Source organism: Syngnathus floridae, chromosome 3 (assembly GCF_059516105.1).
Source record: "Syngnathus floridae isolate MCC-2025c chromosome 3, RoL_Sflo_1.0, whole genome shotgun sequence".
NCBI lineage: Eukaryota > Metazoa > Chordata > Actinopteri > Syngnathiformes > Syngnathidae > Syngnathus > Syngnathus floridae.
The window spans coordinates 14,191,473-14,206,861 of record NC_142415.1 but is presented as its reverse complement, the minus strand read 5'-3'; the positions used below and the strand labels follow the sequence as shown (position 1 = coordinate 14,206,861).

Sequence of the window (15,389 nt, the reverse complement as noted above, 5' to 3'; positions counted from 1 at the left end):
GACAGCCTGTGTGAAACATCAACCTATTTTACACAGAGGTCCAGCCAAGAAGCATTAGAGTCAACACAAGATATAATGGAGAATTTGTCTGCCTTTTCCTTTTAACACACTTCACTTTGGGGTCACTTTGGGAATCTTTAGGCACTAATGTGGAGAAGAAACAGTAAAACAGGCCAAAATCCAGACATCAGGGGGTAAAGCAGGGCATGAGACTAAATTACACATGAGTTATATAGACTGACTAATTTTAAGAGTATTCTGAAGTTTAGTTTCCCAACCTTTACTGAGCCACAGCATATACAGTATTTTACATTACAAAAAGCTTATGGAGCAGCAAAAAAAGTCACAAAACCTTTTGTCTACTGTAATAATGATGATCTTGTCCTAATTGAGTCATAAATTTACTCAGTAAGTACAAAATCTGTTTATAGTTGAACATGTTTTGAAATTCAAATCATCCATCCCACTTTGTAGGTTCTTCTTTCTGTAGGTTTTGTGTTTATTTGACCACCAAATTTGCTGACCACTTTTCTCCATCCACAAAAACTTTAAAAAATACAGATGTCCCTTCTCCCCTCAAAAAATAATGCTGTTTAAGGCCATGCTAGAACGTTTTCCCCATACAAGGCCTGTGCACAGCAATATGGTCCCTAGCCAGTCTCCCGCGAGAGGTTGAGTGCCTTTAAAAGAACCGTATAGATCTCAAAGATAGCATTGTATTACAGATGTCATTTATGCCTACCCATTAGGTAGCTCCTGCATTGTAAAAGCGTCAAACAGATTGATGCAGTTCAAACGCTTAGGCAAAACCTGGCGTTTAAAGGGTCATTAAAAAGAGACCCTTTATCTGACTGCATATGTAATTAAAAATACTTTAAAATATTACTTTAAACTAGATTGCATGTGAAATACAGCATTTGTTGCCGACCCTCTGTCCATCATTATCATCATCGGTTTTAAGTCCGCTTTCCAGGTGCCGCTGGGTTGGACTGGATGTCCCATAAAGACTTTCTAGGGTATATTCCCTCTTGTTACTTTCAATCTTGTTACTCAAATGAGGAGCTTCAGAACACTAAAACAATGACTTCAAATATGAAGCCGCCTGAGTTGGGCCAATACACATTTTGAATTGTTCACTTCAAGTATTGTTAGATTCACACATGAAAAAACACAGAAAGGTACATTTTTTTTAAGAGAGTTCCATTGAAAGGTCGGGATAATAGCAAACGTTTTTGGATTCAATTAATATTTTCCCCCTAATTCTACCTACAATATAGTACATAAAATCAAATGTGGAGTCTTGCCTCTGCTGCCACCTAGCGTCTGTTTGCGTACGTATCACTCATCCTGTCATCCAGGTAAACTGATCGATTGGTCGAGCCTGCGCAGGTAGTTTTCGGAAGAGCGGAGCTGTTTTGACTACGGAGTAAACAACTAACCTTTAAAACATATTGGAAGAGACGCGTGCCTTCGAGGAAACACGCCTTTGACAAATTGCCGTTTTTAGTTACACCAGCCTAGGTTGATACGCAAAAACTGCCTAGGAAATAGTTGGTGACGTTTCCAGTGTCTTATCGGTGAAGACGTCAGGACATGTACCGCTCCCATACTTTCGATACATTATGTGTCGACGTTAGCTCCCAGTGATCTAAACGCCTGTTGTCGGTTTGGGTAGAAGAGGACTTAGTGGACTTTTTCTGGCTGAAACTTCCATTTACGGCCTATTAATGTGTCTGTACCCACGTGACCATGTTAGTTCATCTTGACCTTCTCGTCTTCGTCCTGCTATTCTTCACCTGTGCAGATCTCGCCTGCGTCAGGAGGTTACGCTCAATAGAGGACGGTTCACAAGAGGAAGGTAAGTCATTTTTCTCCTTATATATTACCCGTAATTGATTTACCGTTGAGTCATTTGGAATTGGGGTGGGCAAATTAAATGATGGAGGGGCCACATAGAACCACACATTTCCTAACTAAAGAAAATTTAAAACTGTATGGAAAAAAACGTGCACACTGTTCCATGCAAAATGTAAGGTCTTATTTTTTCCCCAAATACATTTCTTAATGCATGTATTCACTATTCAACAACAAAGGGTTTGAACCAAACAACAAAAGAGCCACATACTGTGATTTTCCCCCTTCAGCGTAGTTTTCTTGTATAAAAGTTACTATTAAAGGAAGCACAAAATTGCTCAACAATTTACCCCCAACAAAAAAATGAATATTATTGGGGTACTATATTTGTCTTGCATGTCATTCGAAATCTGAAAAAAATAGATAAATAAATAAATAAATAAATAAATAAATATATATATATATATATATATATATATTAGGCTTATTTACGTTGGACAGTTTTATAAGCCAAGTTCAAGCGCAGCCAAGCTATCTCTGCCCTCTTGTGGTGAATGGTGATACAACAACTTACAAACAACAAAGTGGAAGCCTGCTATGAGGTAGAACTGGTCTGGCCCACAAAAAAGCAAAAATTCTCGTCGAATTGAACCAATAGATACATTAGTGAAAAAAAAACTTGGTAAACTTGAAATATATATATATTCTATTAAAAGATGCTGATTCAAACCCTAACCTCACAACTCAGAGACAAACGTGCAGTATTTTTTGTGCAGAGAAAAATTTTCTCCACACACTGTGCTATATTATCAAATGGGAATCAAAGGAATTATTTATATAATTAAATAAATAATTATTTTGTACTTAAAGGCAGTGCATTTATAGGTTATACTCTTACTTTAAATTCCAAATCAAAGTTGGTTCAGTACTTCTTTCACCAAAAGTCTCCTTTGACAGAAGTACAAGTTCATTGTGTGAATACTTCTGGCAGCTTTGCATACACTTGAAGTGTGATTGCAATCTGTTTGGGCTGTCAGTGTTTGTGGATGAAGGGGAGGCAAATTCATTCCTGGGTCGTCATCTGCTGTTCAACCGGTTCGACTTTGAAATTTTTGTCCCTGGAAACTTGGAAAGGGAGTGTAATGAAGAGGACTGCAATTACGAAGAAGCAAGGGAGGTCTTTGAAGATGTCCCGGCTACAGTTAAGTCACGCAATATGTCAAATTATGAGGTAAAATGGGATGATTTACACACATTTGTATGTTTTACAGAATGACTTTTGGAAGAGATACACTGCAGGTAAGTAAGATAATTTCAGTATTATTAAATGATGATCATGAAATTGTACACTTACTGGTCACATCATTAAATACACCAATATTAACAAATTGAATAAATATCAAAGATGGACACAAAATTTTGCTGGTCCGTCCTCCATCCTTAAGAGTCAACCAAGATAGTATTTAGCTTCCAACACAACTAGACTGACTGGCGATGTGAAAACCTTTTTGGTGAGAAGATGTCCTTCCCCTCTTTGCTTGACGCAAAGTCATGGCACTCCCTCCGCCACAAACATCGTCAATGCACACAAGACAATTGCCACATTGTAATATTTCATATTTGGGCTATATTAGTGGATTACAAATGCAAGACAGGCTGGGCGTGTTTCTGTGAGTCAGTACTAACCCTAACCCGGTTGGGGACGATTACAGGGACAGATAAAATACACTGCCATCGTTGCTTACGCTGTCCTTTTTAAATACTTCTCACCCTCCGTACAAAACAATGGGTCAGAGGGACGGAATGGCCATCACTGACAAATTCAAGGAATGAAGACTGAAAGGCAGCAATTACAGTCTGTAAAATCATTCAAACACAGCCAAAGTTATGATTATGATAAAAGTTAATAAAGCACAGTTTTGTTCACAATTAGATTTTTTTTTTTACAATAATTTTAAATGGTTACTTTATTTTGCTGATCGTAATACAGTCCAAAGCACAACCACAACGTTGAACACATTAACTGATAATTATTGTCTTTACAAAACCAGAGTTTAGTTAAGGCCTGTTTACACTTACAAGTCACATCATAATTGCTGCTCTTTAAAAACCTGTCTGACCAAAAGAAAGTCACATGCTCATCAATCTGTTTACATTTGTCTTATGGGACATTTGTTTTACTTTTTTTTTTTTTTTAATCCAGCCAACAAGTCTACATCATCAAAACACTGCAATGGTGTAAAACTGGTTTGTCGTTTTAAAGCGTCACACCATGAGGTTCACTCTTTGTCTTGTGATGATTCACAGAGAAGGAGAAGGTAGCCGCAAGGGTTGACATTACTTCCCTCCTGGTGTCGCTGATTGTCGTCGGGGTGATCTTTGTCATGTTGGGCCTACTCGGCTGGTATTTTTGTCCAGGCAAATGTAAGAACGACTTCAGTCACGTGAGGTGAGGAAAAGTGGGGTCAACACTTGATCTTTTGTTTTCAAACATGACTGCACACACCTTCAAAACCTAAATTTAACATTTTTACACCATCAATAACTATTATATAACTTGAAAGCACCAGACCTGTTGGCCATTATGCAAAATGTTTTCTGTCCTCCCCACAGCTCAGTTCAGGTTCGTCCAAGGAGCAATGCCGCTGTCATACGTCGTCTAGAGGAAATGTCTTTGCAGCCAGTGCTACCACCCCCGGCCCCGATGGATGAAATCGAGCCCCCGGGACTGCCCTCTTATGAGCAGGCTATCGCAAAAGGCGGACAACACGATGCCCCACCTCCTCCCTATCCGGGGTAACTAAACTAAACACAGTTACTGTATAAAACAATGGAGTCACATTCTTTACACTTTACGTATTCTCTTCTCTTGCTAGTTCACAACATGGAAGTCTTCGTCGGTAGAGTCTTCTGGAGCTTCACATCAATTCTCAGACTGTGATTTTTGATGCAACTGATCATAAGTTGCCTGTGCCTCCTGTTTATCATAGGGATTGAACTGTCCTATCAAGCCTACATGTTTTTATTTAATCCACTGTTAATCTTAACCTTCTAGAGTCTATGCCTAAAATGTATTACCAGGAGCCTGTATTATGATTTTTCTGCACTAAAATCCAAACCTACACTGAATTATAGTTAAAATGACATCAATGGTATCTTGACTTAGGAGTGATTCGATTTATGAGATTTTGAGCTATGAGCCGCCGCTCAGACAATATTTTTTTCTTTTTATCATTGACTTTGAAGCACAAATTTGAGATATGAGCCCTTGATGGTGGCCTGTCACATCAAACAGCAATTTGGCACAATATTCTTCTAAAACAGTGTCGTGCGGTGAGGTTCATGACTGGGGAGGCACTGACGTCACCCCCGCCCCTCATGCCGTTCTGGGGATGGTTTCGCTACTGTAATTATTGCTTGAAATATCTGTACAGGTGAGTCCAAGACTGAGAATGATTGCAATACGAAATCACTTCTTTTTTTTCTTGATGGTGAAAAAAGGCCTACAGAAGCAAGACATAAAAATCTTATCTAGACACTTTGAATGATAAATTAAATCTTATCTAGAAACTAAATGAATAAATACTGTATATGAATTCAGTGTTTTGTTTCTACATTTTTTTTCATTTCATAACTGCACTTGACAAAGACTGTTAAAGGAAACTCCATAAATACGAACATGCATGTTTTTGGGACGTGTGAGGAAACCAGAGTACCTGGAGAAAACCCATGCAAGCACGGGGAGAACATGCAAACTCCACACAGGGAGTCCCGGACATGGAATCTATCCCGCAACCTCTGAACTGCGAGATGGACGTGCTAACTAGTGCTTCACCATGCCACCCCATTTTAAAATAACATACAGGCAAAAATCGATTAAAAAAAAAGAAAAAAGAGTAAATTATTTAAGTTTTTTCAGGAACATGTTATTTCACTAAATGTTCCCCTAGACCAGAATGGTTCAGCACTGTCAAACGCTTAAACTATTTAAAATTGAGTTATTGAATTACTTTTAAGAACAGATCTTTATCATGATCCCAAAGGAGGACACTTAATTTTTGCACTATACAAATGAAACCAAACTTTAATCAAACAATCAATGGAGGCACAGTAGTATGTTTTAAGTCATTTTCTACCTGAAAAATGTCGAGAACCACTCTTCTAAGACATTGTTTAATATGTGAAATTAGATCACACACTTGCAGTACGAACAACTTGCAATAAGTCGAAGTGCGTGCGATGCATCGTGGGAAGTTCACTGTATGTGTACGAAAGCATGTTACATGAACACACGCTCATAAGTCACGAAGGGGGTGTGGGTCGAAAAGCGCACTTTTTCATCCGGGGAATAGCGCGACCTCACGGCGAGGAAGTTAGCGGGCCGTGCACCGCTACGACCGGACTGCCGTAGTCGGCCGCACCGCAGCTGCTACGATGTGTGTCCGCCGCTCCACGAAGCTCCGCCGGGGAAGAGAGCCGTTCACCGGATGATGGACAGTAACTACCCGAGCTCCAGCTTTGCGGACGCGCTGGCTCCGGCAGCACAGCCCGCAGCTTCTTGGGCCTATGGCCGCGACTCAGCTACCATCAAGCAGAGGTAACGAATGGATGGAGGCAAGCGGGGAGGGTGGGTCACCTTACGAAGGAAATGTCGGTGATGGAGGGCCTAGCTGGGGTCTTAGAGGACTAAAAAGTGAATCAATCGCTTGGAAGGAAACAAGGCGCATTTAAAAGAATTCAAAATCAGTGCTCCCAAGTTTGGGCTAACTTGTGAGCCGGTTCCTTGCTAGTTATTAATGCGATCTACACTCCTAATTTTAGCTAGCACCGTGTGTATCTACTCTGCGTGCTTGGGGCAGTTTTTGGTCAACTAAAATCGAATTTCGTAGACATATTCTGCGCATTTGTGCAAGTTTCTGGGTTTTGTACTGTTACTGTTCTCGAATCACAAATCAGCAACGTAGTTGAACAATCAAAAACAACAAGCGCAGCAAATGAGTTTCTGTCCCCCAAATAGCAATAGTTGTGTGCTTTTGTTATACTTATGCGTATAAAATAGTCGTGTTGGTCGTGGGTTACTTACAACGTAATTACAGAAGCACAGCGAAGGAGCGAACTGCATAACATGCTAAAGTTAGCCAACTTATTGCAACTTTGTCCACAGTAATAGCAACCATACTTGGTGACTGAAGTGTTTTCAACTCTTCAGTGACACATAACGTGATATGGCTCTATGTATTTAAAAAGGTAAAGTGAGCAAAGGAATAATCACGATGTATTAAATAAAAGTACTTGTGAATTAACTTCATGCTGCAATTGATAATGTGATTAAAGCTTCAGTAAGACAAAGTTACTCCCATCATCAGGGCGCACACGTTGTTGGCTCTTGCATCATCTGATTAGATTAGATGCAAGGAAAGGTCACCTGAGATGGACAGATTTAAGATATCTATTTATTTCGAGACCAATCAAAAACCCACCGTGATCCCGTTGCAAAATAAGGCCATTGTAGTAACTTGTACAAGATGGTTATATGCTTGCTTTATATTACAGTACTTTACCGAAAATGACAACTCCCACAGAAATGAATGTGCTAAAAAACTTATGTCACCAAACTCAACTGCCAAGACTAGGACAAGATGGCTGTTTATCGTACAACAGCATAACGTGGCAGTCTCCAGATGAAAATGTTTGCACAGTTAAGTCACTATACCGTAATGATGAAATGTGATCATGAAGCAAACACTACAACACGGATCATTAGCATTATGTTTCATAATACATTAAAAAAACCTTGAGATTACTGTGCAGGGGAAAAGCAGCTGTCTTCAGTTGTGATTTGTGCATTTAGTTCCAGTTATGGTGCAGCACAGCTTGATGCAGGGCTCCTTCAACGGCAGAGCTTTACTTCAGTGCAGCAGCTCCCCACCTACACTACAGCACATCTTGCTGCTGCCACAGGTGAGTTATGAAGCATTTTGTTTTGATATTGACCCTTCTTATTTGCTGGAAGGCAATATGATGCAATAATGATTAAGAAACCAAAGAGGCGCTTCTCAATTTGTTCAAATCTTTTCCCCTTGAATATGATGTCAAATGACACAATTGCTTCCAAGGTCTAACTGTAGCCATCATTAAATATTTATTAACTTTAGCAGCTAATGGTTTAAGTAACATTTCACACATTTACAAATGTTAGGTTATAACCACTATCAAATCACCTAATTTATACCCTTGGCATTGTCATTTTCAAAATAACTAATTAGCGTTCTGATTTCTTTCGTCTTTCCCTGTTGACTTGCAGGAGCACTTGACACAAACATTAATACTTCAGAGACCTCAATCATGAGTTTCCTTTCAGCCATGGAGTCAAGAAGTAGTGCCTCGCTCATCGCTCCCTTTCGACCTTCATCGTGGACAGCAGGTGAAAACACATTAGAACAAATTGGTCATCCATCATAAACTGCAAGAGCAAAAAACTTGTTTGGCCGGAAATGTACATTTTTGCCTTTACACTGCTGACTGTTATCAATTTGTGCAATCCAGGTACCAACTCATCAACCACAGAGCTATACCTGACTGGTGCTTTGCCTTCAACTGCCCCATTTCCTTCTCCAGCTGCATTGACAAACTATCAACACACCAGTCCATATACTTCTAAGAGTTATTCCACCAGCTCTTCCCTGGCTCTCCAGGAGCCAGCCCTGAGCACTTCCACCAATGGTCTGTTGTCTCATCAGGACTCCCTCCTGCAACTCAAACCAAGCCAAACTGCGCTTCCAACTGCCCTGGCCTTTAACCTTTCTGGACCCGCTTTGGGCTCAATTCTACCAGTCCAGTCCTCCACGTACCGCTCAGCTCAGGAGTCAGCCCCCCACCTCCTGCAGCCACAGTTTAACCTTCCTGCACCCCATATAGCCTCACAGTCCTACGGGGCCACTGTTTTCTCTGGCTCTGTCGAGAGAGCACTTCAGCGAGAATGTAGCGTGATTAAACACCACCAAAGACCTTCTACCAGCCACATAGCCTCGGACCAAGTATCCAATTCCGAGGACTCCTTACAGAGATACTATGCCTCTGGTAGTGAGGGAGGCATGTCCTTCCGACAAGACCGACCCAGTGAGACCCCGGAATCTTGCAGCCCTTCCACAGAAAAGGATTCATCTCATAGGGTCAATGGTGCCCTACAACACAAAGCGGACTCAGTCACCCAAAGCTATTCATGCACCACAGTGCCAACAACTAAAGAGTATTCCTCCAAGTTAGCTTCTGCTGGCCTTGAAGAGAATCACAGAATTTCTCAAAGCTTAGTATCTCAGTCCCCTGAGAGCTATTCCAACCCAGGGCAGAAGTCAAACTCTGTAATTGCCAACCAACTATCCAGCCTTATGCCTAGCACTTTGTCCCAAACCTATATCACAACACACAGCCAGTCGCAGCCCCCTCATCCTTCATCAGGCAATTTGTCCTCCCTTTATAAGACACTACCTTCTCTGTCTAGTCTGTCCGACACTGGGGCATCTTCGACTCTTGTGTACACTTCCGGTCCAGTGCTGAGCCAAGAACAGTATGGTGTCCAGGTTCAGGGTTTGTGTCAGGGGACTCTCTCAGAGAGCTATTCGTCGTCACACTCTCAGAATGTGACTTACACGTCAGAGTCACAGGAGCGGGCTTCGGTGACTCAGTCCAAGCGTTATACCCCTGTACAATCCATAAACTCCTCTTACCAATCCACCTGTGGACAGAGTCTGTCCACATCTGCACAAGACTACACCCTGATGCCAGGCTCTGTGGGGAATAAAACACTTCCTGTCACCATTTCACCGCAGGCAACCGTGCAGACTCAACAGATTTATGAGACTGTGTCTGCTACGTACCCACCAACTACTGAAGCTTTGAATAATAATATCAGCTCATCATTAAAGGACATCAAGCCGACATATGGAAAAGCCACATTTGAAGAACTTCCTATCCAGGAGCTGCAGGCTCTCCAACAGGCATCCATGGAGGGCTTGGTCGCAAACGGCACCACGGCAGCTCCCAACAATGTAATCTATGTTGTTTCAAAGATGGATGATCTCCACAAAACGCAAAGTGTCATCAGAGACACTTCACATTCTGGTGACCATCTCACACAGTTGAATGCAGAACAGCACAGTCACCTCAGTGGACAAGAAAATGCCAATCCAAAAACAACCAACTCCAGTATTAGTACTTCACATGTACTTCTTAGCCCAGAACCAATTAAGCAGCATCCTGTCCTCATCAAATCATCGGAAGCGCAACAACCCCCCCAAGACCATACCCACTTTATCACTGTCCCAAGTGCTCAGGTTCTCGTGGAGCCTAACCAGATGATTTTTCTTCAGCAGCCCCTTGTGCACAATGCCCAGATGTCTTCAAAGGTTGTATCAGTGCAAGGTCTTCAATCAGCCCAGGGCTTGGGCCCTCTTAATATCCAGTACCTCCAGATGGATCGGGAACTGATGTGTCCCAATGTCTCTGCAAGCCAAAGCCAGCAGGCCACAGTTGTGTCTGAGCAGAGCTCGGGATGCTCCGACTCTTCTAAAGACCATTACAGCCAGTCAGCTATTCACCAGTCAAATGATGCTAAGAACCACTTTGCCCTTAACTCTCTTTGCTTCTCGGACTCCATGTTACTTGTCGATGACAGGAATATTTTATCAAACGTTGACGACATACTGGCTGCTACTGTGGCTGCTTGCGGCGTCACACCGCAAGACTTTGCCAAAGGTGCATCTTCCACAGAAGTTCAAATGGCAGCAATGGTGAGTCCTGTTGATGCCAAGACTCCCTTTCAGACTGTGGATATAACGCAAATGTCACCGAGTTTCTCAACAGCTCAACAGACGATCCGCCCAGACACTAATTCCCACGCCATGGCGATGACACTAAATCGTGCGCAGAGCTCTACAGACCGCCAAGGGCAGGCCGTTCACCACAGCAACAGTTCTGATCTCAACACAAATGGGGATGGAGACAGCTCTGAAAGTGACTATCACTCAGCGGGGCAGGTTTACGACTCCTCCGCTTTCCACAGCAGTGTCAAAAGTAATGAAAAGTGGATTAAAACTGAGAATGACTCCATAGAATGCCAAAGGAGACAGGATTTCCCCAAAAAGGAAGCCAACTCTAAGTCTTTGACAAGGTCAGAGGTTTCTGGAGAAGATAATGTAGCCTATAAACCAGCCAAGCGCACTGGGCAGGCAAAGCGGCCTAACTCCAAGGGCGGCGACGTCAGCCCATCTGCTTCACAAAATGTATATGACGGTTGTCCACAGCAAGAGAGAATCAGGCAGAAGATTCGGGAAGTGGAAGCCAAACAACCAGAGGTGAAAACTGGTTTCATTGGCTCTTTCTTGGACTTCATCAAATCTGGCCCCAAACAGCAGTACTCCCCAAGTCCTTCAAGAACTGTTAGCCGCTCCAAAAAGCCTGCTACCTTGGCCAAAGCACCACCACCATCATGTGTTTTCACCCCTAAAATTCAGACTCTGCCAAGTTCTCTGATTTCCCAGCAAATTCAGGTCACGATTGCTCAGCAAAAACCTCTGGATGATGAGCTGCAAAGGAACTTGGAGACACTGCCGTCGTTTAGCTCCGATGAAGAGGAGCACACGGGAAGAAACCAGGCACTGAGGAACAGCATCAGCTCAGTGCTCTCTGCCCTTGATGAGCCTTCAGAACGGAAAGCCAAGCCAGGTATAGTAGTGTATTAGTAGATATTTGATTTGTTTTAGGATTTACATGGTGGGCTGGATCAAAGATTCCTACTGAAGATGGGCCTTTATTTCAATGATATAAGGAAGTATATTATTGGTATTCTTCATCTTCCTGCAGATAACCCCGTCCCCAGTATGCTGGCAAAACCAGTCCCAGTTCCCACTGTGCCGCTCAGCATCACTGACACCCGCTTGCCACTAATACCCACTGCTGCTCAAATGCCAACCACAGTCACCACAGTCACAGCATCCGCCATCAAGCAGGGGCCCAGCGCAACGCCGCCTGGCCAGCTCGCTGTTCAGTTAATAAGTGTGGCAATCGAGGGACTGACTGATGAGGAGCTGTCGGACAGTGGAGGGGAAGGAATGTATCGGGAAAGAGACGAGTTTGTTGTAAGGAATGAGGATATTGAGACCTTGAAGGTATACAATAATTGCAAATGATGCAATGTTAAAGGAAGAACTATTTGACTTCTCTCAGTCAAGTAAATCATTTATTGTCTGATGTTACCAGGGGACATTGCGTGCAGGAAGTGAGCCTCCTGCCATCTGGAAAGTCCAGAAAGCTTTGCTGCAGAAATTTGTGCCAGAGCTAAGAGACGGAAAGCGTGTCTTCTTTGCTACAAACAGTGTGAGTACACTGTACTCAAATAAGTCCGTTTTTTTTAACTCGTGCAAAACAAATTGCAGGTACTCAAATTCAGATAATTTTCTCACCTCCTGGCTTTTGTGGGTACCGTTGTGGTCATCTACAACTATGACTTCCTGGTTGCTAATTCAACATATTTTGTTTTGTCTATGCAGTATCTTGGATACTTTGGTGATGCTAAAAGTATGTACCAAAGGGTCTATGTGAAGTTTCTGGACACGGTTAACAAAAGGGAATATGTCAGAGTATGCAGTCGGAAGCCGCGCTGCAAGCCCATGAACTCACTCAGGTGTGTTCACACTGCAGAGAGTTGAGCAGTTTCTGGCATGTTGCAGGTGCTTCAGCGATGTCATCCTTTGGTCTGCTTCACAGGGGTTTTCAAGTGAAGACTTTGCTGGGCTTGACAGGCGGCCCCTTCTCGTCATCTCAAGGACAAAAGCCTCGTCCCAAACCCCTCAAGCAACGAGCAGAGCCCCCACCCAAGAAGAGGAAAAAATGGAAGGAAGCGTTGTCACCCGCTGCCTCGGGATCATCCGCTGAAGAAGACGGTAAAGAAGCACTTGAATCATTCTCAGATTGGGATATTGAATCAGGATCGTGGTCAGAATTTGTTATCACCTCCTTGTCTTATTCTCGTAGAGTTAAACCCCCCAGTGCCTTTCGCTTCGCGACTTCTCAACACGCGAACTATGAAGGAGACTTTCAGGAGCTTTGTGGAGCTGCTCGTCAGCGTTGCCCTTGACGAAGATGTGCTGGCTGAACTTGAGCGAGCCAATGGTAAATGCTAAGCATATGGGAAAGATGGATTCCCTCCAGAGGTCTGACTTTGCCTGTCCTCTCACGGCCACAGATGCGCTGCTGCTACCACAGATGAGGAGGATGGACAGCTTAATCAGTGATAGCAGAAAACGCCTGCTTCATAAGCTGCACATTGAGCAAGCCCTTAAGGTGGGTTTTGTTCGATTGTTGCCGTTTCGTGATACGGTGAAGCACATTCAGACAGATCATACAGAAATACTCCCACACCCAGTACATTTTCACTGCTCTGTGGGAAAAACGATTGCTGGAAGCTAGTCAGGGACCTACTCGGCCTCTTCACAACATAACAGAACGTGATCTTCTCGTCTATCTTCAGACGGCACTGGACAGTTTGCCAGAGATTACGGTGGTTACGGAGCTGACAAACGATGGGGAAACACCCGCCTTCAAAGTCCGACTTGGTGGAATGGCCTACAACAGAAAGACCTTGAAGCCTGACGAGATGCCTAATCAAGTGCCGCAAGTAGGACACTTGCGATCATTTTGTTAGCTATTGTAGTTTTGGTTTGTTTTTTTAGGTTCTCAATGCGGACAAGTTTTTATGGAAAGTCAGCAATTATGGAACGGGGAATTTGAGTGCCAATCTGTCTCTCAACTGCTTTTGGCACTCTGTTTATGGGTCTGCTCTTTAGGTCTGTCCAGCAGAGGGTGCAATTTCCCACCATTTATTGCATGTCTCTGTTTGCGTAGGAGTACACGGTGGACCAGCAAAAAACCCAGTGGGTTTCGCTGTATCACTCTCTACAGCACTACAAGTACCACACATACCTCATGTGTAGGGATGAGGTGAGACGGTTCTTCCTGTCGTAGAGCTTTGCTTTATGGAGGCTAATCATTATCATCATGTTATTTGTTCCTCAGATCGCCACACTGCGTGTGCAGGCGGGTGAGCTGGGGCAGGAGGAAACCATACAGAAGTGCCTGCAGAATAGAGCTTGGCTGGAGGGGCTCTTTGACCGTTTTGGGGAGCTGATCAATCAAGTGCAGCAGGCCTGCCGATGAACAGCCTCATATTTTGAGAACACTTATGAACCTTCGTGTCTTGTCTTTAAACTACACATGGATCCGAGCAATATGGTGCCAAAGGAGTGCATAGATGTAAGATGTCTCTTCTCTGTAGCTGAGGTCTTAATAAGACTAATAGAAACTAGTTTTTACCATCTTTGCCTCAGCAGAAAGCATCAAGAGAGGACAAGGGCTATGTTTTGGGAACTTTTCCCTCCATAAGCGCCTCCCTGTTGTCTGTGTTTGTTGCAACAGACACTTTTTTTTATTGGTCATTATAGATTTATAGTTTCTATTTTTTTAGCCAGATTATTATGGATGCTAGATTGTGGTAGAAATCAGAATGCCGATAGATATAATAAGCCTTATCAATCGGTTCAAATCACGGAGAACCTTATTGATTGTAATTAAAAAAAATAACCTTAGTTATATACTTTTTGTAAAACATCCCATTTTTAGGTGTGTTAACTCACATGGTTATTCATATATATAGTGTACATTTTGTATAAAAAAATTAAGCCAGTGGGTGTATTGCTAACAAAACACTGTATCTACTATTCAACATTTTACTTTTAAGAGTCATTTTCATGAATATTGTTTTTCTGAGGGTAAAATACAGCTGTCTTTATACTCCTTTGCATAGCTCACATTTTAATGATGAATAGAGTTATATTTTTCACAAAGTAAATATTATTATTCTGTACTTTTTTCACTGTATGCTGATAACGGGCGATTTTTAAGGTCACTTTTATGCTTTCAAATATTCTTGGTCTTCTCAAGATACAGATTGTAAATAAAGTGCCACATGAATGAATTTGATTTTTTTTCTGTGTGTAAGTTGTTGCCATCAAGTAAATCAACATTTGAATATATATAAACATGTGCACTGTGACAGCTGTAACCAGCTCCTCAAATATTCACACGTTATTTCTCACATGCTTCCTTTTTCTATTACTATACGTGGCCAGGGCAATTGGCTTCTTTTTACATGACTTGATGTTTTTCTTTTAATCGTGGTTGTTATTTAGGAACACTGACCAACGCTATTCAATGTGATGCTGGCCCTCGGTGTTCTCATGATCAAACTATTCACTATTGAATAAAACATGACCGTCATAGTGCAGCCATAACACAAAATGACTGTCAGCCTTTTGAGAAACAAAAGTATGTCTGTACTGATCTGAGGAGAGCCTCTGTCTTCTGGTTGGAGGCGGACAGCAGCCAATCAGTTCACCATTCCGCTACTGGTCAAACTGGTTGAGACAGATGCTGGACTTCTACTGTCTACACAAATTGTAATGAGCTGCATTGTTCTCAAA

General features: G+C 42.5%; 2 protein-coding genes across 2 annotated transcripts; both read left to right on the top strand.

The window, feature by feature from the left end:
* Positions 1-1,366: 1,366 nt before the first annotated feature.
* On the top strand, positions 1,367-5,455 carry prrg4 (proline rich Gla (G-carboxyglutamic acid) 4 (transmembrane)). The gene is made up of 6 exons (XM_088372183.1): positions 1,367-1,858; positions 2,892-3,055; positions 3,126-3,153; positions 4,162-4,303; positions 4,468-4,650; positions 4,731-5,455. The coding sequence occupies exons 1-6, from the start codon at positions 1,750-1,752 to the stop codon at positions 4,756-4,758; spliced, it is 654 nt and encodes a 217-aa protein (XP_088228309.1). The 5' UTR covers positions 1,367-1,749; the 3' UTR covers positions 4,759-5,455.
* Positions 5,456-6,157: 702 nt separating this feature from the next.
* qser1 (glutamine and serine rich 1) lies at positions 6,158-14,884 on the top strand. Its single transcript, XM_088372172.1, has 13 exons — positions 6,158-6,451; positions 7,706-7,815; positions 8,159-8,278; positions 8,401-11,577; positions 11,716-12,020; positions 12,112-12,228; positions 12,402-12,535; positions 12,619-12,794; positions 12,886-13,023; positions 13,097-13,194; positions 13,382-13,528; positions 13,756-13,851; positions 13,927-14,884. Exons 1-13 carry the CDS (start codon positions 6,342-6,344, stop codon positions 14,065-14,067), a joined length of 4,869 nt encoding a protein of 1,622 aa, XP_088228298.1. The 5' UTR covers positions 6,158-6,341; the 3' UTR covers positions 14,068-14,884.
* Positions 14,885-15,389: the final 505 nt, after the last annotated feature.